Raw genomic sequence first — 20,082 nt, 5'->3', positions numbered from 1 at the left:
ATAAGATAAAACAATTATAATTAACATCTACATAGTTGCTACTATGAACCAGGCTCTTTTTCAAAGTCTTATCTCAGGTGAAGGTAGGTGCTATTAGATTTGATCTCAGATTTTCCTGAGTCTTACAGGTACAGGCCTTTATCCATTGTAAAGCCTAGCTGCCTCATATCCCAGTCACCCTCCCCCCAGAATTGATGATGAAGGTGCTACCCACCTCCTGACAGAGAGATGACAGATTAAGTCTGAAGAATGACACATTTTTGGATATTGCTGAAATGAGTTTATTTTGCTTTATTCTTCATATTTTTAAAAAGGATGTTGGCTTTTTTAAAATCTGTCTTCTTTGATGTGATAGGGAGGCTGGAAGGAGAGAAATAAATGCTTAGTAACTAAAAAAAAATTAATTAAAAAAAACTCCCCTCAAAGAAGGTAAGGAGGACAATATTCACAAATGAGCCCCAGATGACTCTTTATGAGTTTTCTTACCTTAAATAGGTTCTAAGTCCAGATCCAGTGGGGTCCATCTGGTGCCCTAATGTCAGATCCACTGAAATTTAATGCATATTATTCCCCCTCTAGTAGAATATTAGTGAGATAGCTTTAGTTTTTTTTTGTATTGCTTACATTGCACACAGTAGACCTAACATGCCCATTTAACTGAATTGAATATTGGCCTCTTGGTCAAAGCTACCACAAGAATTACCCAGGATACTTGGATTTTTCCAGAAGAAAACAACCACAGCTTTTCTTTAATTGACTAAGACAGGACAGGGTTTCAGAAAAGAGGGAAAAAAAACGTAGATAATTAAAGACAAAGATACTAGACAGCAGAAGCAGATGAAAAGCTTAGATGATCAAGTTTTATGAACGTATAGTTTATTGTTTCATAACCTGAGTATTATCTTTCTTTTTTAAACAGAATTTTTTTATTGCTCTTTGATTACAATAAATATGCATTTTTATGAGACAGTGGGGGTTAAGTGACTTCCCCAGGGCCATATAGCTAATAGGTGTAGCCTAACAGGGTTAGTTCCACTAGTCAGATAAGAAGCAGACCAGAGAGAGCTAGAACAAACTAAATCTCTCCCAGCCTGTCTATGTGAATAATGAGGATTTTAAGCTTCATCTGCTTCCAAATACATCTCTTTAAGGGTGCCTTATGGATCTTATTATTGTTGTTGTTTGTCCTCCTTTCTGAAAGAGGACTTGATGACCTTAACGGGGTGCTATTTTGACTTGCACATGAATAGGATTGAAGTGATATAGAGCTATGCAAAACTATCAGCCCCACTCTTTCCTCCAAAGTCTTCAGATTCCAATGACAAGACATAGGTCAGGATCTAAGACTTTGACCCAAGAACCAAGGATCCAGAAGAGAAAGTGATTTACACACACACACACACACACACACACACAGTTTCTCTTTCATTTGTGGCTCCTGCTTTTGCCTCACTTTGGTACCTAGTCTAGGAGAAGCTCCCACCCCAAGTGCAGGGCTTAGGCTGCTGGTAGACAGCACTGGAAATTCTGCAGACTATTATTTGGGTCAGGAATTCCCCTTGGGATTGGTGGACTGTGATTTATGGCACATGAATTAACAACAGACACCCTCCCCCTCCCTAAGCCCCCTGCCCCTAAACCAAATCTCAGCTCATATAATCAAAACTGTTAGACCAGAGCTACAGGGGATGGTAACTAAGTATATCCTTAAGGATTGTCATCTTTTTAAACCACTGAGTGAACCCCCATCTCACCCAGGTTTTCAGATTAAGATGAAGAGGAGGAGTCAGGAAGGGGCTGCAGCAACCATCACTATAGTATTAGAGGACTGAACACAACAGTACCCCAAAATGAGCCTTTTTCTGCAGATATGCCTTGTTCTGAACACTTGCCTCCTTAAAGTAGGAGAATCCACCTCCTCCTAAAAGTTCAGATAAAGTAATCAGATCCCCATGTCTTTGTCTGAGATTGGCTTCTGAAAGTCTTTGGGCTTCTATTTTCCAAATTCATACCTTAGTGAATGTACTAATTCAATATTGAGGACTACTGATTAGCTTGAGGAGAGTCCAAAGTGAGGTGCCTTGGAAGGAGGATGGGTGGGGGATAGAAAACTGTACCATTTATTATACTATATTATCCTATTCTCTAGGAGCTTAGAATAACCCACCATTCAATGAAAAACTCAACCAAACCAAGAAAGACACCACTCTAGGTAGGTCATGTGTAAAAATCCTTTTATTGATGATGAGTATGGAGATTATATTTTGAATTTGTCACTAAAGAAAATTGCTTGACATCAGCAGTCAATGCCCTGTGGATTGACAGTACTCTATGTGGTTGTATGGTGTGGGGAGTGGAGTGATAAAAGTAGAATGATACAACAATGGATGAGAAAATAGAATTGAGGGTATTCTATCCAAAGGTTGAGAGGAGGCAGGCAAAATGTCTTCAAAATGCAGTCCAGAATCCCAGGAAGTAGACAGTATGGGAGACTGGCAAAACAAAAAACAAAAAAAACCAACACATTTTCTTTGTCTGTTGAAAGACTTTTGGCTTTCATTCCTACAGCTAGTTTGGAGAAATCTTCTGGGGGAAAAAGGAGCGAAAGCCAAATCTTAACACTTTGCTTTTTCTGTAGGCTGTAAGGAGAAGGGCTAATAAGAAGCTAGATTTCCCCTGCCAATACAATTCCTTTATGTTCTGGGCATCCCATTTAACTGATGGTTTCATTCCTCACAGCCACCTCTGCATATATATATATAGTATATATATATATATATATATATATATATATATATATATATATATATATATATACTATATATATATATACTATATGTGTGTATATATGTATATAAAGAGATAGATAAAGGGATAGATATAGGTAGATATATAATGTTATTTTCCCACTTACAAGTAAAAATAATTTTTAACATTCAATTTTTAAAATTTTGAATTCTAAATTCCTCCTTCCTTCCTTTAACCCCTTTCGGAGATGGTAAGCAATCTGATATGTTATACTTGTGTATCTATACATTTTGCCTAAGATGAACTATGCTGGTATTTCCATTTGTCTACCCACCAAGGGGAGCCCATCACATATCCCTATCCAGGACACTTGTGTGAGTGATTCTAGATCCTATACACATCAATGCCTACTGCTTCCTCCTGGGAGGAAGTCAATAATAATAATAATAATAATAATAATGAGTCTTTAATAATAAAGAAGAACTCTGAATGATAACAGTCTTAAATGAAGGAAATAAGAGGGCAACCTTCCCTTAGGTAATCTATTCTCAAGAGATAGGCCAGGATCTGTGAGGTCAAAATTATTTTCATAATAATACTAAGATGTTTTAATTTCTAATATAATAAATGTCAATAGATATGCTAAATAAACCAAAAGCTCTTTGATTAAGGTTCCATCTGGAGTCAGTTCTTTGTAAGAGTATTAAGTGGTCCTAAGAGTAAAAAGTTTGAGAACCATTATCCCTAGACTCCTTCCCTTCCATTAAAAAAAAAACCCAATATGTTTATTTATTTCAAATCATCTCCGAATGGCATTTCCATTTTCTCCCTACACCTCCTCCCTCCTCCCCAACCTCATGATTTATTCTGCCTGATGCTTCACAGGTTGTGAATGATCCATTCACCCTATGATGTTGATAAGGAGGGACATAATTATGTTCCTAAATCTTTTGAAAAGAGCCTGGATTCACCCGCACGGATTAAAAGTAGGTTTCTACAAAGCTCTTCTTTCTGCCATTTGTATAAAATACTATGGCAAAATTGCACTGTAATTATCTTTATGGGATGGTGCATTACACTGGGGGAAAGTATGTCATCCCGATATAGCTGCCCGTATAATTACCCAGCCATTGGCAGGACTGAAATAACCATCTAATGAGAGCAAAATGATACGGTAAGTACCATGTAATCAAGGAGTTACGGTTATTAATGTTCTTTGTGCCCTCTCACCCAGCAACGAATGGGGACCCAGACCTAACTACTGGGAATCAGATATATACACTGTACCTCTTCAAAGGTGAGTCCATGGGTTTCTGGTCTGGTACTCTAAGGTCTATAGCATGGATAACAGGGACCGTTAGGTTGGGGGGTTCTCTTAAAGGTCATTTGTGGATTTCCAAATTTTCTTCTTCCTCCAAATATCCTCTACCTTCCTAGCTGTAACAACCTCAGAAGCCTCCCCATTTCATTAAACAAAGCAGCCCCAGGAAGTTTAAAAGCCCCCCAGTTACTGTCAGAGCAATAGTAACTGTCCATAGCCCCTTTCCCAGCTGGTGGGGAGTTTGAATAGCAACTCCCTAGGAGTCTTCCCTCCCTTCTCAAATAGCATGAATCAACACCAGTCCCCAGATACAGGTTTCTCACCCCCTCCTCTACTGTCTAGTGTAGCTCTGGATTTTACTGATTGGGTAGGGAGCCTCATTCCACCAGGACCCCAGTTCTACCCAGACCCTAGTGAAACTGACTTGTTCCCATCTTCCCAAATTGCCCTATGTCCCTTAAATAAAATTGGCTTGCCTAATATCTTGTGTGCTACATGTTTGCTTGGCTTATTGGTATTCTGAATCTTACTAAACCTATATCTCTCTGGTACTAATGAAATAAAAAGACCAGATGAGTCACTCTTGTGTGGGGGAAAGATGGTGGTGGGGTGACAAATTCTATGTTTTGACTAGTCATATCCCCAAAGGGACTATCACACCCAGCTCACCAAGTGAGAAATCTGTCAGTCTATTTCATCTAAGGGGGGTCCAGTATGGACAGCATAGTCAGGTTGGCATAGTCTCACAGTCTGCCAATAGGATCATCAGGGACTCTCCCATCACCTGCCCCAACTCCTGCTAGACAGTAAAACCAAGGATATTCTTTTCATTAGATCTAGAGGCATTTTCTGTTCCTTACAAATTCATTCTCTGTTATAGAAAAAGCCACAATGACCAACTTTTCTGAATTTTAAGAAACAAAAGTATACTTTTAACAAGGCTTTGGGAAAAAATTATTCTTTGTCAGATTATGTGACCTGATTTGTGGCTATGAAAGCATGATCTCTGTAGTGCCTCAATGTGGGTACTGGACTAGATGCCCTTTAGATCTAGACTCCTAGGATTCTTATAGGACACAAGAAGAAAAATTAGTTTCAGAGGGCTAATGAATTGTAAAATGCTTTCTTCTTTAAACTAGAGATGTTGGTAATTTAGATGACAATCTTATTTTATTTTACACAGTGCCCTGATACCCATACAGTTCTGACTTTAAAGAGGGAAAACCAAACAAGTGTCAATCCCAGGGAAATCCCAGGAAAAGTCTGTCTCAGCCTCTGGCTCTATCACCAGTTCTAGTCCCTCAGGCTCCCTATTTTCACTCCCAACTGAAGCTTGGACTCTGGCACAAACCACTTAGAACAAGTCTACTTATTTCCTCCTTTTTCCCAGAGCACAGACCAACCAGGATGTGGTGAATGAATCAGACTGCCATGTCCAAGGTTCAAAATGCTCCATGAATAGACTCTTGTGTGTGTTCACATGTGTTCATCTGTCTATTCTGAATACTGTGTGTTTAGAGATAGTATCTTTTCTTGCATCAGTTTTGTAGGCATCAATTATTCACATAACTATTTTTTTATCAAGATGGACTTTTTTGAGAAATAAAAAGAAGAGGAAGGTTGTGGTTCATTTTTCCATACTCTTCCCTCCTATTCTAGACTTACCTCATTCTGAATTGGGGGAATACTTGGGATCGCCAAAACCAGGGAAGTTTTCTTGGTTCACCTCCATGGGTGGTTCTGAGGAAGGACAAACAAGAAACTTAGAGACTTCTCAGAGACTAGCCACTATGTACCCCATTCTTACCAGATAAAGATTGGAATGGTATGGAAATTGAGGACTAATTGAGAGGTTAGGATTAGAAAGTAAAGATGGAGAGAACAGGTGCTCTTTTCAGAGCGATAGGAAGGCAAAGATGGGACTTTAGCCCCCACTCTTTCTGTCTTATTTCATGACTACAACTGGGATGACTCACAAGTGTTTCTTCCCTTTATTCCAGAAGTCTCCATATGGATTGCGGTCAAAGTTGATTGATTGAGAGAGGAAGGGACTGAATGAGGGATCATAGTAGCCCTCGCCAAGGAAAACATCTTTCCTCTGGTTGAATTTTGCTCTATTTAGTTCCTAAGCCCTTAACCCACCCCACACTTACCTGACTGTATATTCCTTTTCCCCATGAGCCCCACAAAGAAGTCATGCATGTCACCTGCAGAAAGAGATAAAAACACCGACTGATAGTGAAAGACAATAGGAGGCAAATCTCAGCACTCAGACTGTTTCTGTCTTACCTACTATTATCTTTATTTCTCCTCCCTTATTTCAAAAAGGGGTGTACTCTACTCTTTTAGCTCCCTACAATCCTCTACCTCATTTTTTAAAACAAGGGTTAAGGAACTTGCCCAAGGTCACATAGCTAGGTAATTATTAAGTATCTAAGTCTGGATTTGAACTCAGGTCCTCTATCCACTGCACCATCTAGCTGCCCCTGCACTACCTAGCTGAACCCCCACTACCTCTTTTAATTACTATCTGAAATCTTCTCCCTCATATTACCCCTATACAGCTTTCTCTCTTTTCCCACTTGGCTTTCGAGCCTTTATACATGCCAGTCCCACTGACTGCTGAGCAGCATTCAACTGTAGATGGATAATCTTTTCATGGCTTCAACTACACCCCTTGAATCAGGAGCAAACTGGCTGAAGAAGAGCTGCTGGTTGAGATGCGCCTTGCCAAATAGCCTACCAGGACCCAAAAATCAGGGAGGCTTGAGCACACAGTAAGCAGGGAGGAAATTGGGGAAGGGGAGAGAGTAATAGAAAGGGTTACTTACGTTTCTGGAAATCCATGGATTCCTTAGGATCTATGAAGCCAAGAAAATGCATGTAAGGAAAAGCACAGGCTGGTATGGAAGGGAGCCCTGAGGAAATGATTCTAAAGGATGAGGGCAAATAAAACAAACCAAGATTCCCTCAGTCAGTGTCCCCCACTAAGAAATCTCTCAGTTTCTTCTCACCTTCACTTCATTGAGGGTGGCTTAGATTGGACCCAGCCCCTGAAATGTTTCTCCAGTCTCTCCTCCTCCCTAAGCTCTTGTACCTCATACCATCTCTGTAATCCTGTAGCAGGAGATGAGGGTCTTACCCACACTTGTCTTGCTCAGCAGCCTCAGCAACCCATCCAGAGAGAGAGATCGACTGTTATACAACCTCCGAAGGAGGGATGGAGGAAGTTGATAGAGATCTAAGACTTTCTGGTGGAGACAGATACAGAAAAACAAGGGTAGAAGCCCCTCCCCCAAGATTCACATATAGCTTTGGAGGGTTATGCCCTAGTCCCTTGGTTTGCTTTCTAAATGATAGCACAACTCCATTTTGAACCCACCACATTCATGTCCAGTTCTCTTTAACCTAATTAGACTTTCTTGCCAGGGACTACTTAGCACACCATAAGATTATCTCATTTATTTCTGGATTTCCTATGTTTAACATCTTCCTTCCCCCTGATTTCAGATACTGAATATTATTGGGAAAAGAAAAGCATAAAGAACTCAAAGAATCAGCCTATGGCCAAGCTCATTCAGGCTTCCTAATCATTGTCCTTAATGAAAGGTCACTGTCTGAGGATACAAAAGAGAGGACTGTGAAGCCAGTAATACTAGCAGTAATACCGCCCCATGTCCTTGATCCAACAGGAACTGCATTGAATTGAAGTTCTAGGGGAGCCTGAGTATGGGGGAGATAAAAAGTGGGAATGCTGAATGTGGAGTCAAGAGGGATCTGAAATTGAATCTACCTTGGATGTCCATTGACTGTGTGACTAATGACTTGACTGCACGGTCAAGTCATTAACCTCTCTCAATCCCAGTTTCTTCATCGGTAAAATGAAGATAATAATGCCACGTAGGCCACAGGGCTGTTGTGAGAATCAAGTGATACAATATATTTAAAGTGCTTTGCAAACCTTGAAGTGCAATATAAATGCTAGTTATTATTATTATTTTTATTGAAGAACTTCAAACTTCAAGTGGGATGGCATCTTAAGGCCATCTCTTTGCTCCTTGTTTGTGCTACCACTCCATATGTTAGATGAGGACTGCCTAAGGTCCCCTTTACTCTGATAAACGTCAGTAGTGACTGTTCATGGATTTTGAATAGCTTGATTAGGGAAAGGGAGTAGAGATTAAGAGCCCTGGCCTCCCTCCTCCCTGCCCCCTCCCCATCCATTGTAGTGGTGGGAAGAATAATGAATCTAGAGTCAGAAGTCCTGTTTGAATCCCAAATGTACCACCTGTCTAACTTTGGGCAAGTGATTTAATCCCTCATGGCTTTGGCTAGTTCACCTCTCAAATGGGAAGGTAAGATGACAGTCCTAATAAGTTGGGGCAATAAATTGAATGTCATCCAAATTGATCTCCCTTGATGGGTTAGCCAGGTGGGGAATTGGGAGAAAAGGGGTTTTACTTTTTGGTAAAATATTGGGCTATACCTACTCTTTTGTGATTTCCCTCTATTCCCCTGAAACACACAAGGAGAAACCCCATCTTTTGTTTCCATCTTTTTGGCTTTCTCAGCCTCTATCTCTGATTCTTTCTTTCCCATTCCATTCCCACTTCATCTACTCTGGTTTTATTTGTCATGGTGTTACTGAGTTTAAAAATCCTTTCCCTTGTGGGAGCTCCTAATTGTTCTCATGATGGGTTTCTCTCTCTCTCTCTCTCTCTCTCTCTCTCTCTCTCTCTCTCTCTCTCTCTGTGTGTGTGTGTGTGTGTGTGTGTGTGTGTGTTTATGTGTGTGTGTGTATGTGCGTGTCTCTGTCTCTGTCTCTCTCTGTCTCTCCCCTCTCTCTATCTCTCCTTGTTTCTGTCTCTACATGTGTTTGTGTGTTTCTCTCCCTCTGTCTCTCTGTCTCTGTCTCTGTCTCTGTCTCTGTCTCTCTCTCTCCCTCTCTCTCTCTCACACACACACACACACACACACACACACATACATGAAACCCTGTGAAAGCTAGAATGGAATGGAAAGCTTTGTCATCCTGTTCAGAATAAAGAATAGAGAGATTGCCTTAGGTCACCCAGCAAGAGAGAAGCAGAAATTCTAACCATTATATACTAAAGCTCTACCTATGATCTCATATATCTGGGAAAGGTAACCCCAGCATCCTGCCCCCACTGCCATGGGCTACTCTGGCTATTCAGGCAATTTGGCACCTAAAATTGTCGATCTCTTTTTATGCCCGGCTTCCATCTCCTAGGGAGGCCACTTTTCCCAAATTGCTCAAATAGTCTTCCCACCTTCTGTAATGAGATGCTAAGCAGACTTGGGCTAGAAAAACAGCAAGATTTCTCACACACAGAATTTGTAATAAGTCCCACCTGTAATCATCTTAAAAGCATTTGTGCTGGTGTAATTGCTGTCATTTCAAAACTCTGAAAAGACTTATCCTTTCCTTTCTCCCCTCCTCCCCAACCTCCTCTTCCCAGAAAGAACTTTAGACATCAGAGTCCAACCTGTTGTTTTTCTATGCTGGGGTAACCCAGTCTGAGAAATCCTAAATTAGAAGGTGGGGGGGGGGGAAGATCACTGGAAGAAGAGGAGAAGGGACTGGATAACTAAGGGAAATGGATGGGGGGTGGGGGCAAGGAGGAGAAGAAAGACAGTAAAATAATTTTTTGCATTTTAATAATTGCATGACTGTGATATTTGTATGCAAAGTAGTGTGTAAATAGTCATTGATTATTTTGGGAACAAGGTTTATTTGTTATTATTTTATTGTTATTATATTATTGGGAACAAGGGTTATTTTTATTTGGGAACAAGGGTGCTGGTGTCTTACTAGGGCTCTGATCATCTGACCAGGAACCAAGCTTTGGGAACCAGTAGAACCTATAGCTCACTCTGCCTTCCCTCCCCCAGTAGCACCATTCAATCAATATTAATCAATCAAGTATTTTTTAACAGCTACTATTAAGTTCTTCTCCCTAAATACAGAGATACAGATACAATGATGGATAGAGATGTACTTTCTTGCACACACACACACACACACACACACACACACACCTACACAAATATATAGCTACACAAAAAGAATTTTTCAACACACACACACATACACACACACACGTTCCTTCCTTTCCTGCCTCTACAACTGAAGAGGCTATAACTAAGGGAAAATATGATTCTGTAGAGGTAAAGGGGGTGTCTTACCTTGCTGTGGCCCCCACCAAATGCCCCTTGTTCCTGTGATTCCTCACAAACAGCTTGGCAGCTTCTTCCAACACCGAGGACCAGAATGGCCATGAGCAGCAGAGTACTTTTCATGGTGCCTAGGAGAGTGAAGTTGGTGAGCCTTGGGCATGGGGTAAGGAAGAGGAGAGCCCTTCTATGATTGCCAGAGCACAGTCCAAGTCTACATTCGACAGACACTAAGCACAGAAACAACATAGGTGTTCATGTGTCTAAAGAGCATATGTGAGCCTACACCCCACCACAGCCCAAGATTCCAAGGATGGGAAGAGACAAGAAGGAAAGCACATATTGAAGCTCTTTGCTTCAACTTCCCTTCCTATCATGGGGTGTCATCCTTCACCTCCCCAAAAGCTAAATCTGACAGAGACAAACCTTTGAGCTGAGAACAGGTTCCATGCCCTTTGCTTACACCCATGGAAGAGTCCTAAATGGTCAATAGCTCCCCAACAGAGAAGTTTTCCAGTTGAAGAAAATGGAGAATGAACCTTTAGTCTCCTAACATTGACCTACTCCTCAACAGAATCTATCCCACAACTTACATATCCTTGTCTATTTGTCCAGTCCCTTGCCTTTATTATCAACTTCCATCTTCCAGTCTCTTCCTCTTGACTGTGGACCCCATCAGTAAAACCTGTCCCTTAATTTCAATGCCCACCTCTCACACACACATATGTTCACATACTCTTTTTCCTCTGACATATTTTATCTCCTTTCCCAATCATACCTACCTGGAATTGACTCCTGGTAAGCTATGGAGTCTTGGATTCTATGGGTCTTGGGGTCCGGCTTCCCAGCTCCACAAGGATGCTGCTGCTGAAGGGAGAGGAGATCTTGGATCTGGCAAAGACTCAGTCACTGCTCCCTGATAAGGGCTTTGGGAGGGTCTAGGGGACTGAGGGGAGGGGCTGAGAGCCACCAATCCTGGGGTAGATAGAAGAGAGGGGGGAGATTGGGTTTCTGGGGGTGGGGAGGAAAACATTGCAGCCAGAAACCTTGAGAAGACAGGCACCCAGCTAGCACCACTGCCACCTTCCCAATACTGTTTGAATAAGGGACTCAGAAAATAAGTACTTATTTATTTGTAGGTGGTTTGATGTGGAATATATTCAAGACATGTCAACAGGTACAAATGCAGTCAGTCCCTTCATCTTTACCCTTATCTCTTAGAGGGTCTTCTGTCTCCAGAATACCTCTGACTCCTCTCCTTCTCTCCCCACTCCATCCCCAGCCCCTTTATCCATTAGCGGGGATGGCCAGTCTGAGAAAAATCCTATTAGGGTTCCCCTAAAGCATCTCACAGTCAGAGTCTGCTCTGGTCCCTTGTACAGGTAGCCTGCATTATATGGGGCCATATTTGAAGATGTTACTCTTAGGACTCTAGGACTGACCTTATCCTTTGCTATGTCCCCACAGCTTCTGAACTGGGATCCAGGATCAGATCAGGATTGGTTAAGGGGTAACTAGGTGGCACAGTGGATAGAGCACTAGCCCTGGAGTCAGGAGGATCTAAGTACAAATCTGGCTTCAGATGCTAAATAATTACTTAGCTGTATGACCTTGGGAAAGTCACTTAACCCCATTACTTTGCAAAAAAAAAAAAGATCAGGAGTGATTAGAGGTAAGGAGGCATGATAAGGAGAGTCTCGAGGACCAGATAAAGGGATGGATTTGATGGATTTTCTCTCCTTCTCCAAAAATAGCTCCCCATGCAAATGCCTATGTTAAAAGTCAACCATATCAACTTGCAAATAAATTAAAATCAATGCCTCTGGTTTGAGTTTCTTCACCTGTGAATTCAGAGTTGGTCTAGAGGAATTCTGACATCCCTTCCAGTTCTAAATGTATGCTGTTTTGATCAATTCAAATCCAGAAATCCCTTCCCCATGTTCCAGCTCATTACTCAAAGATCTTTTGGGACCAGGGAGATCTGGGCTTCCTGTCTCTTACCCTGCCCCAAGGATGTTCCTGACTGTCCTTGCTGTTGTCTAACCTTTGCAGTCTCACTAAAGATAGAGAATAAAAGAACATGACTTCTTGTCTGCCCCTACCACCCCCGCCATGCCTCAGGATTGATCTCTTAATTGCTCTGCCTTTTTTTCCCCTTGTTTCAGTCCCCCCCCCCATCTAATCTGCTTCCCTGAAGTTCTGTCATCTTCTCCTGTGACTTTTTAACCATGCTCTGTACTCCCCTGCTGTTAGGGGGAGCTTATTCTGCTTCATTTACCCCTTTTGAAGCCCCAGGAGATAGGAAGAGGGAGGAGAGGGGGAGAGAGACAGAGAAAGGGAGGAAAGGAGGAAAGGAGGGAGAGAGAGATAGAGAGGAGAGAAAGAAGACAGAAGAGACAGAGACAAAGACAGAGAGAGGTAGGAAAGAGACGAGAGAGAGAGAGGAAGGCAGAGAAGACAGAAGAGAAAGACAGAGAGACAGACAGAGACAAAGACAAAGAGAAACGGAGAGAGGGAGGAGAGGCAGAGATAGAGATAGAAAGGGAGAGATAGACAGAGAATAAATAGAGTTAGAGAGAGAATGGAGTGGAGATAAGAATAAACACATACAGAAAAAGATAAATATTAGTAACTACCGCGATTCAGCCAGATGCTTGAGAGTAGCCTAGCTGGGGTAACCATCTACCCTGCAGTTCTCCCCAGGGTCTGGAAGAAAGCAAGAGAGGAAGACTGAGCCTGCCTACCTCACCTTATCCTTGGATCTCTCTTATCCTGAATCCATCTTAGATGCTTCCTCCCTGTATTCTCTTTTGCTCCTTTTCTTTTGGAGCAGGCACTCAGACTTAATAGCAAGAAGCTGCAGCTTCCTTAAACAGAGGATCTTAACCTAGGGTCTGAAGATGCCCAGAATTCCATGAATAGATATCAGAGGATCCATGAATTGATATCTTTATTTTTCACTGAAATCTAACTGAAACATAGCATTTACTTCAATTATGAATTTTTTTTTTAAAAAAATAACATTTCTTTTGGAGAAGGGATCTGTAAACTGCACAAGACCACCTAAAGAGACCATAATACCAAAAGGGTTAAGAACCCCTGGACCAGAGTATGGGCAGCAGCTGGTTCCCCAGACCCCTTAATTATGCACAAGCCTAATGAGGCCCCTTTCAACACTCAGTTAATTACTGGACTGGATGTACCCTGAAGGAAAAGGAAAAGGACTGGTGAGAAAAAGCACGAAGGGAGAGGCCTTAAAATTTCTGGATACTTAGAGGCAGGAACCAGAGGAGAAAGGTAGGTGCTGAGAGAAGGATAGAGTCGGTTGTTCATGCAAATAAAATGCCAAGTAGCTGATCAATGGATTATTGATTTCAGATACAAAGCTAAGGCAATGTTTAAAAATCCACGTTCTATGTATTAAAAGATAGAGAATGATATGGGTAGGTGAGAAAATAAATGCTTAGTAATTTTTCAAAATAAAATTTGATTTAAAAAGTCAAAACTATTTGATACTGGATAAGAAACAGAATAGTGGATAAGTGAAATAGAGTAGATATACAATGCACAGTAGTAAATATAGTAACCTTATGGTTGATAAACATAAAGATCTAAGTTTTTGGAATCAGAATACATTATTTTATAAAAATTACTGGGAAAGCTAGAAAGCAATCTGGGGGAAACTAGGTATAGTCCAATGTCCTATACTATTTACCAAGATATGATCAAAAGGGATACATAACTTAGCTATAAAAGGAGATATCATAAGTAAATTAGAAGAAAATGGAACATATTACCTATCAAATTTATAGATAGAAAAAGAATTTAAGAATAAAAAATAGAGAACATTATAAAATATAAAATGGATTGTTTTGATTAAATTAAATTAAATTAAAACCAAGGTAGCCAAGGTTAGAAGGAAAGCAGAAAGTCAGGGACAGTTCTCAGCTCAAATGTATTGAGAACTGAGTCAAATTTATAAGATATGAGTCATTCCCCATTGATAAATGGTCAAAGGATATGAAAGGGAAATTTTTGAAGAAGAAATCAAAGCAATATATAGGCATATGAAAAATGCTCTAAATCATTATTGATTAAAGAAATGAAAATTAAAACAACTTTGAGATATCATCTCATATTTATCAGAGCAGTTAAAATGACAAAGTTGGAGTTGCATCACTAATACTTTGTTGGTTGAACTGTGAACCAATCCAACCAATTTGGAGAGCAATCTGGAATTATGCCCAAAGATGTATAAGATTGGGTGATACCCTTGGATCCGACAAAACCACTTTTAGTTCTGTTTTTCAAGATGATTGGAGAAAAATTAAATGAAATATTTATGAAATATTTCTAAAATATTTAGAGCAGTTCCATTTGTGATGGTAAAGATAAGAAATTCAGGAAATGTCTTTTAATTGAGGAATGGTTGAATAAGTTGTAGTATATGATTGTGATGGAGTATTGTTCTAAAAGTAGCAATGAACAGGTTGATTTTAGAAAAACGTGGAAAGATTTGCAGAAAATATTGAAGAGTGAAATGAGCAGAACCAAGTAAATGTATAAAATAATGGCATTACTGTGAATGATTAAGTTATTCTGAGTAATATGAATTTTCAAATCAACTATGAAGGACTTATTAAGGAAAATGCTACCTATGTTCAGAGAAAGAACTGATATATAGAAATATATTTTGTATAGTTGCATAATATTATATGTATGTGTGTGTGTAATGCTGACTTTCTCCAATTTGAGATTGGGAGGGAGAGAGGAAGATAACTAGAACTCAAAATGGAACAAAAATGAGAAAAGAAATATTAAAAGAAAAACAAAAAAATTTAATTGATGCTTCCTCTTTGGTAATTAGTGCCTACTTTGGTGGCACTTTGGGGGCAAGAGAGCTTAAGATGGGTAGAGGAGCTCAGGTTTGGTAACAAAGATCTCTTAGGTCCTGTTTGTGACTCTTCCCTCTTTTCTTCTCCCTCTTTCCTTTCCCTGTCGGAGAGCTTTGGGTAAAGGTCTGATATGAATAATGTTCTTTGATAAGGCTCCCTATGCTCCTGGGAGTGGGGGGCTCAGAGGGGGGTAAGCAAGGAGATGGCAGGGGGAACTAGTAGCCCCTTGATCTGCAGGATTCGTTAGGACTTGAAAGGATTGATACTTAGCTGAGCCAGAGAAGAAGGAAAGAGAGCCTGGCATGGGGGGGGGGTTGTATTCTGGGAGGAGAGGGACAGGGGCAGCTTTTGATGGAAAAGATTAGGGACTTAGGTGTGCATTTAGCCTGGGAAAAAAATATATGCAGATGATACTCAGAATATTGCACAGTACCAGTTCACTTCTATTAGGGATTAGGGACTTAGGTGTGCATTTAGCCTGGAAAAAAATTATATGCAGATGATACTCAGAATATTGCACAGTACCAGTTCACTTCTATTAGGGATTAGGGACTTAGGTGTGCATTTAGCCTGGAAAAAAATTATATGCAGATGATACTCAGAATATTGCACAGTACCAGTTCACTTATATGAACAGCCCCTATTGTAACTAGAATACCAGGGTACCCGCACTCTCCTCTCCTTTTCTTAGAGGAGACCAGGTAGGAGTGGGGGTTGAGAGAAAGGGTTGCCTTAACAATGCCAGCTAAGCTCAGAAAAGGTGATTTAATTACTCCCCAGGACTCTGGAGTGGGGGGGGAGTTCCAGAAAAGGAGAAGGGAGGTGGGCATAGGTATGTACCTGATAATCTTCCCTTATCCCTGTGTAAGCCCACCTCTGCTCTCCTGCATCCTTCCCCCATCATTTGAGATGATGGCTCTGTCCTTGAGGGAGCAGGTGGGGAGGCTGACTTTGGAGGATTGTAACGTCCACTCCAAGCCAAGTCATGGAGCTGAGAGCGGAAACAGTGGCCCTGATTCTTAAAGGCCAAGAGGCGGGTAGCAGGCAGGGCAGAGTGCGTGGGGAGCTGATGGAAATGTCATCCAGGCAAGGCTGAAACCTCCCAGCCAAATGAAATCATGGAATAGTAATGGAGAAACATGGCCCTGAGCCAGTCAAGTACCTAGGCAGCCAAGATGTCCCAAGCTGCTGCACCTTGTATTTCTTGGAGCCCCAAATCTCACAGGTTAGAGAAGATCCACTTCCAGGAATTAAAATAAGGGCTGAAATTATATAGCATGAAAGATTGAGGCTAGAGTATGGTTTTTTTAAAAAAAATGAATTTTTATTGATGCCTTTTTTTAATATCCCCCAAAATTACCCTTGTACTCCCCATCCAACACTTCACAGTCTTTCCATATAATAAATATCATTTTTAAAGAGAAAAAAATTGACAAAATTTGATTAATATATTTTAAAAGTATGAAAATATGTGCAAAGTAAAATACTGCAGAGGGTGGGCATATTCTCATATCTCTTTTTGAGTCATGCTTGATCTTTGCAGTTTTGTGATTGTCTTTTCTATTTATGCTGTTTTAGTCATTTTATATATCATTTTCTTGGTTCATCTTAATTTTCTCTGCTTTGGTTTAGGAATATTTTTCCACGCTTCTCTGTATTCATCAGATTAGTCATTTTTTACAGCACAGTAATAGTCATTGCACTCATGTCTCATAGTTTTTCATTACCCATTCAGGAGTCTATTTTGCTTCCAATTATTTATGATTACCAAAGGAAAAGTTTGCTCTAAGAACTGTAATGATATATGGAGACCTCATTCTTTCCAGTGGCCTCCTTGGGGTAGTGGTGGAATCTCTAAGTCAGAGAATATGGGCTAGTGTAATCACTTTATTTACATGATTACCATTTGTTTTCCAAAAAAAAATTTTTTTTTTACTGATTCACAGCTCTACTAACAATGCACCAGTGTGCTTATATTCCCAGAACCCTACAAACATCAACTCTTCCCATTTTTTGTCATTTTTTTCCAATTTGTAGTGTATAAGGTAAAAATTCAGGGTTGTTTGATTTTTATTTCTTTTATTATCAGTGATTTGGAGCATTCTTTAGTATGGTTGTTAACAGTTTGAAATTATTCTTCTTTTGAGAACTCTATTCATAGCCACTAACCATTTATCTGTTTATCTATATAGTTTTTATATCTACATATCCACACTCACATATGTATATGGCTATATATCTATTAATTGTTTATATACCTTGGTATATTTTTGCTATTTGAAAACAAAGGTATATAAACAATTAACAGATATATAGCCGTATGTATATATATATATATATATATATATATATATATATAATCTGTTAATTGTTTATATACCTCAGATATCAAACATATATGTATGTCATATTGTATATATATATATATATATATATATAAATTGTTTTTGTAACTTGAATACTAGATCCTTATCTGAAAATGTTAATGAAAGTATTTTTTTTCCTATTCAACTACTTCCTAGGATTTCATTTGTACAGGTTGGGAGACACTAGCATGGTGGTAGCATATTGAATATTTTTTTAAATTTTATTTAAGGCAATGGGGTTAAGTGACTTGCCCAAGGTCACACAGCTAAGCAATTATCAAATGTCTGAGGTCAGATTTGAACTCAGGTCCTCCTGACTCCAGGGATGGTACTCTATTTACTGCACCACCTAGCTGCCCCTAGTATTCTGAATTTGGTCTCAAGAGAGGCCAAGGCTCAAATCCAGCTTACTTGTGTAATCTTGGACAAGTCACTTACTATCCCTAATAAATATACCAAGTACTCTTTCATACACACAACAATGACTAGGTTTTGAGTATTCCAAACCACTCATATGTTCCTACTTTTCAAATCTCTAAATAGTGCAATAGAAATTGTGTCAACTTCCTGTTCCCCTCAAGTGTTCTACACAGAAGCAAATAGGGTCCAAGGGAGTATGTTGTACATATAAGCTCTTTCCTGGGCTCACTCTCAAGTCCAACCTTTCAAACATCCCATTGTCCCTGCAAAGCTGACAGACTTGTAGTCTGAAGCTCTGGTTTCAAGTCCTAACTAGCTTTATGACTCTTGGGTATATTACTTAACTGGTTTGAGCCTCTGTTTACTTATTTGTAAAATGGGAATAATAATACCTGTACTGTTGACCTCAGAAGATTCTGGTGAAATAGAAGGTGGAATAATGGTTAGACAGATAGACTTGGAATTAGGAAGAACAGTGTTCAAAACCCAGTGCAGACTCAGTTTCCTCATTTGTAAAATTGGGATTATAAACTCATAGATTTAAAGCTGAAAGGAATTTTAGAAGACATTTATTTCACTTCCCTCATTTCACAGATGAGGAAGCTGAGGCTTAGTGACTTACTCAAGTAGTGTCAGAGTTCAGGATTTGAACTCAGGTCCTCTGACTCCATATTTTTGGTACTACCTAGTAAAATAATTTTAAGGTCTACCTTTCAAGAATATTGCAAAGGAAGCACTTTATAGACCTTAAAATACTATATAAATATGAGTTACTGTTGCTAATAAATTTCTCAAGGGAAAGTTGAAATAATCTGAGAGTTTGAAAATAGTTTCTTTGATTAGATCCTGAATGATTGAGGAGAGAAAATGTATCTCTGGACTAGAAATTGAAAGCTAGTAGCTCAAAATGAATTCCTATAAACTAGGAATAGATTCTGAGAAGTATCATCCCTAAGAAGAGGTCAAATTGAATTACATTCTGTTCTATGGAGGGACCCAGGTTTTGAGAGATGCCCCTAAGTGACCAGAGGAAGGGGTTTGAGGTCGACCAAGAAATCAATAAGTCTTTATTTAGAACCTACCTAGGGGCAGTTAGGTGGCGCAGTGGATAGAGCACCGGCCCTGGAGTCAGGATGACCTGAGTTCAAATCCACCCTCAGACATTTAATAATTACCTAGCTATGTGACTTTGGACAAGTCATTTAACCCCATTGACTTGCAAAAACAAAAAAAACAACCAAAAAAAAAAAAGAAAGAACCTATGCCAGGTCCAGGGGATGAAAAAAAAAAGAAGCAACATCTGCCCTCAGAGGGTTTATAATCTAGGAAGGGAAACAATACAAAAACACATAAGCAAATACAATATTTTTTGGAGAAGGAAATCACACTAGCCAATGGGGAAGGAGGGCATAGGATCAGGAAGAAGCTGAGAAAGGCAGAGATGATTGAGCTGAGCTTTGGAAGGAGTTAGGGATTCTGAGATGAGGTCGTGAGGAGGGAATTGATGATGCTAGTTTTCGGTAAGCACAGTGGTGGGAGGATTTCTTTGGAAGAAGGCCCTCCTACAGATTTTCTCCCCTCTCTGCAGTAAGGCAGATTTTGACTGATAAGGGAAAATTTCCAAATTATTCACTTTTTCAGAAATGGAATAGTCTCAGGAGTTAGGATTTTCCATCCCTAGAAGTCAGATGTTATAGAAAAGAATTCAGTTTAAGTAAACCCTGAACTACCTAACCTCTTCGATCTCTTGCAACTTCAGAATTCTTTGAAATGTTGGCTAGAGGATCAGGAGAAAACATGGTTCCAATCTATGTGGCAGGAATCCTTAATCCTTCTTGTCTCGTGGAATCCTTTGGCAGTCCAGTGAAATCAATGGAACACATCTTTTTGTCTTGTTTTGTTTTTCAAGGCAATGGGGTTAAGTGGCTTGCCCAAGGTCACACAACCAGGCAATTAATTAAGTGTCTTAGGTCATATTTGAACTCAGGTCCTCCTGACTCCAGAGCCAGTGCTCTATCCATTGTGCCATCTAACTGCCCCAATGGAAACGTTCTTAGAATAATTTGAAATAATTGGTGGATCAATGAATAAAGAGATTGGATATGGAGCCAGAAAGACCTAAATTCAAATCTAGCTT

General features: G+C 39.9%; 1 protein-coding gene across 1 annotated transcript; it reads right to left on the bottom strand.

Annotated features, from left to right (window-relative positions):
• Window positions 1–2,326: 2,326 nt before the first annotated feature.
• Window positions 2,327–10,390, bottom strand: TAC3 (tachykinin precursor 3). Its single transcript, XM_074220797.1, has 6 exons — window positions 10,277–10,390; window positions 7,212–7,320; window positions 6,901–6,930; window positions 6,223–6,276; window positions 5,735–5,809; window positions 2,327–2,492 (listed from the first exon to the last, which is right to left on the bottom strand). Exons 1-5 carry the CDS (start codon window positions 10,388–10,390, stop codon window positions 5,736–5,738), a joined length of 381 nt encoding a protein of 126 aa, XP_074076898.1. The 3' UTR covers window positions 2,327–2,492; window position 5,735.
• Between the last annotated feature and the right edge of the window lie 9,692 nt (window positions 10,391–20,082).

Source organism: Macrotis lagotis, chromosome 2 (genome assembly GCF_037893015.1).
Source record: "Macrotis lagotis isolate mMagLag1 chromosome 2, bilby.v1.9.chrom.fasta, whole genome shotgun sequence".
In the NCBI taxonomy this organism is placed as follows: Eukaryota; Metazoa; Chordata; class Mammalia; order Peramelemorphia; family Peramelidae; genus Macrotis; species Macrotis lagotis.
This window is presented reverse-complemented; position numbering and strand designations above follow the sequence as displayed.

Bases quoted from the DNA above. Each gene is read 5' to 3' on its own strand.
- TAC3 (XM_074220797.1), bottom strand. From the start codon at position 10,390: ATGAAAAGTACTCTGCTGCTCATGGCCATTCTGGTCCTCGGTGTTGGA. The intron at 6,931-7,211 runs GTAAGACCCTCA...TTGGCTTCATAG, and splicing joins GCTGAGCAAGACAAGTGTGG to ATCCTAAGGAATCCATGGAT. The intron at 6,277-6,900 runs GTAAGTAACCCT...CTCTTTCTGCAG, and splicing joins ATCCATGGATTTCCAGAAAC to GTGACATGCATGACTTCTTT.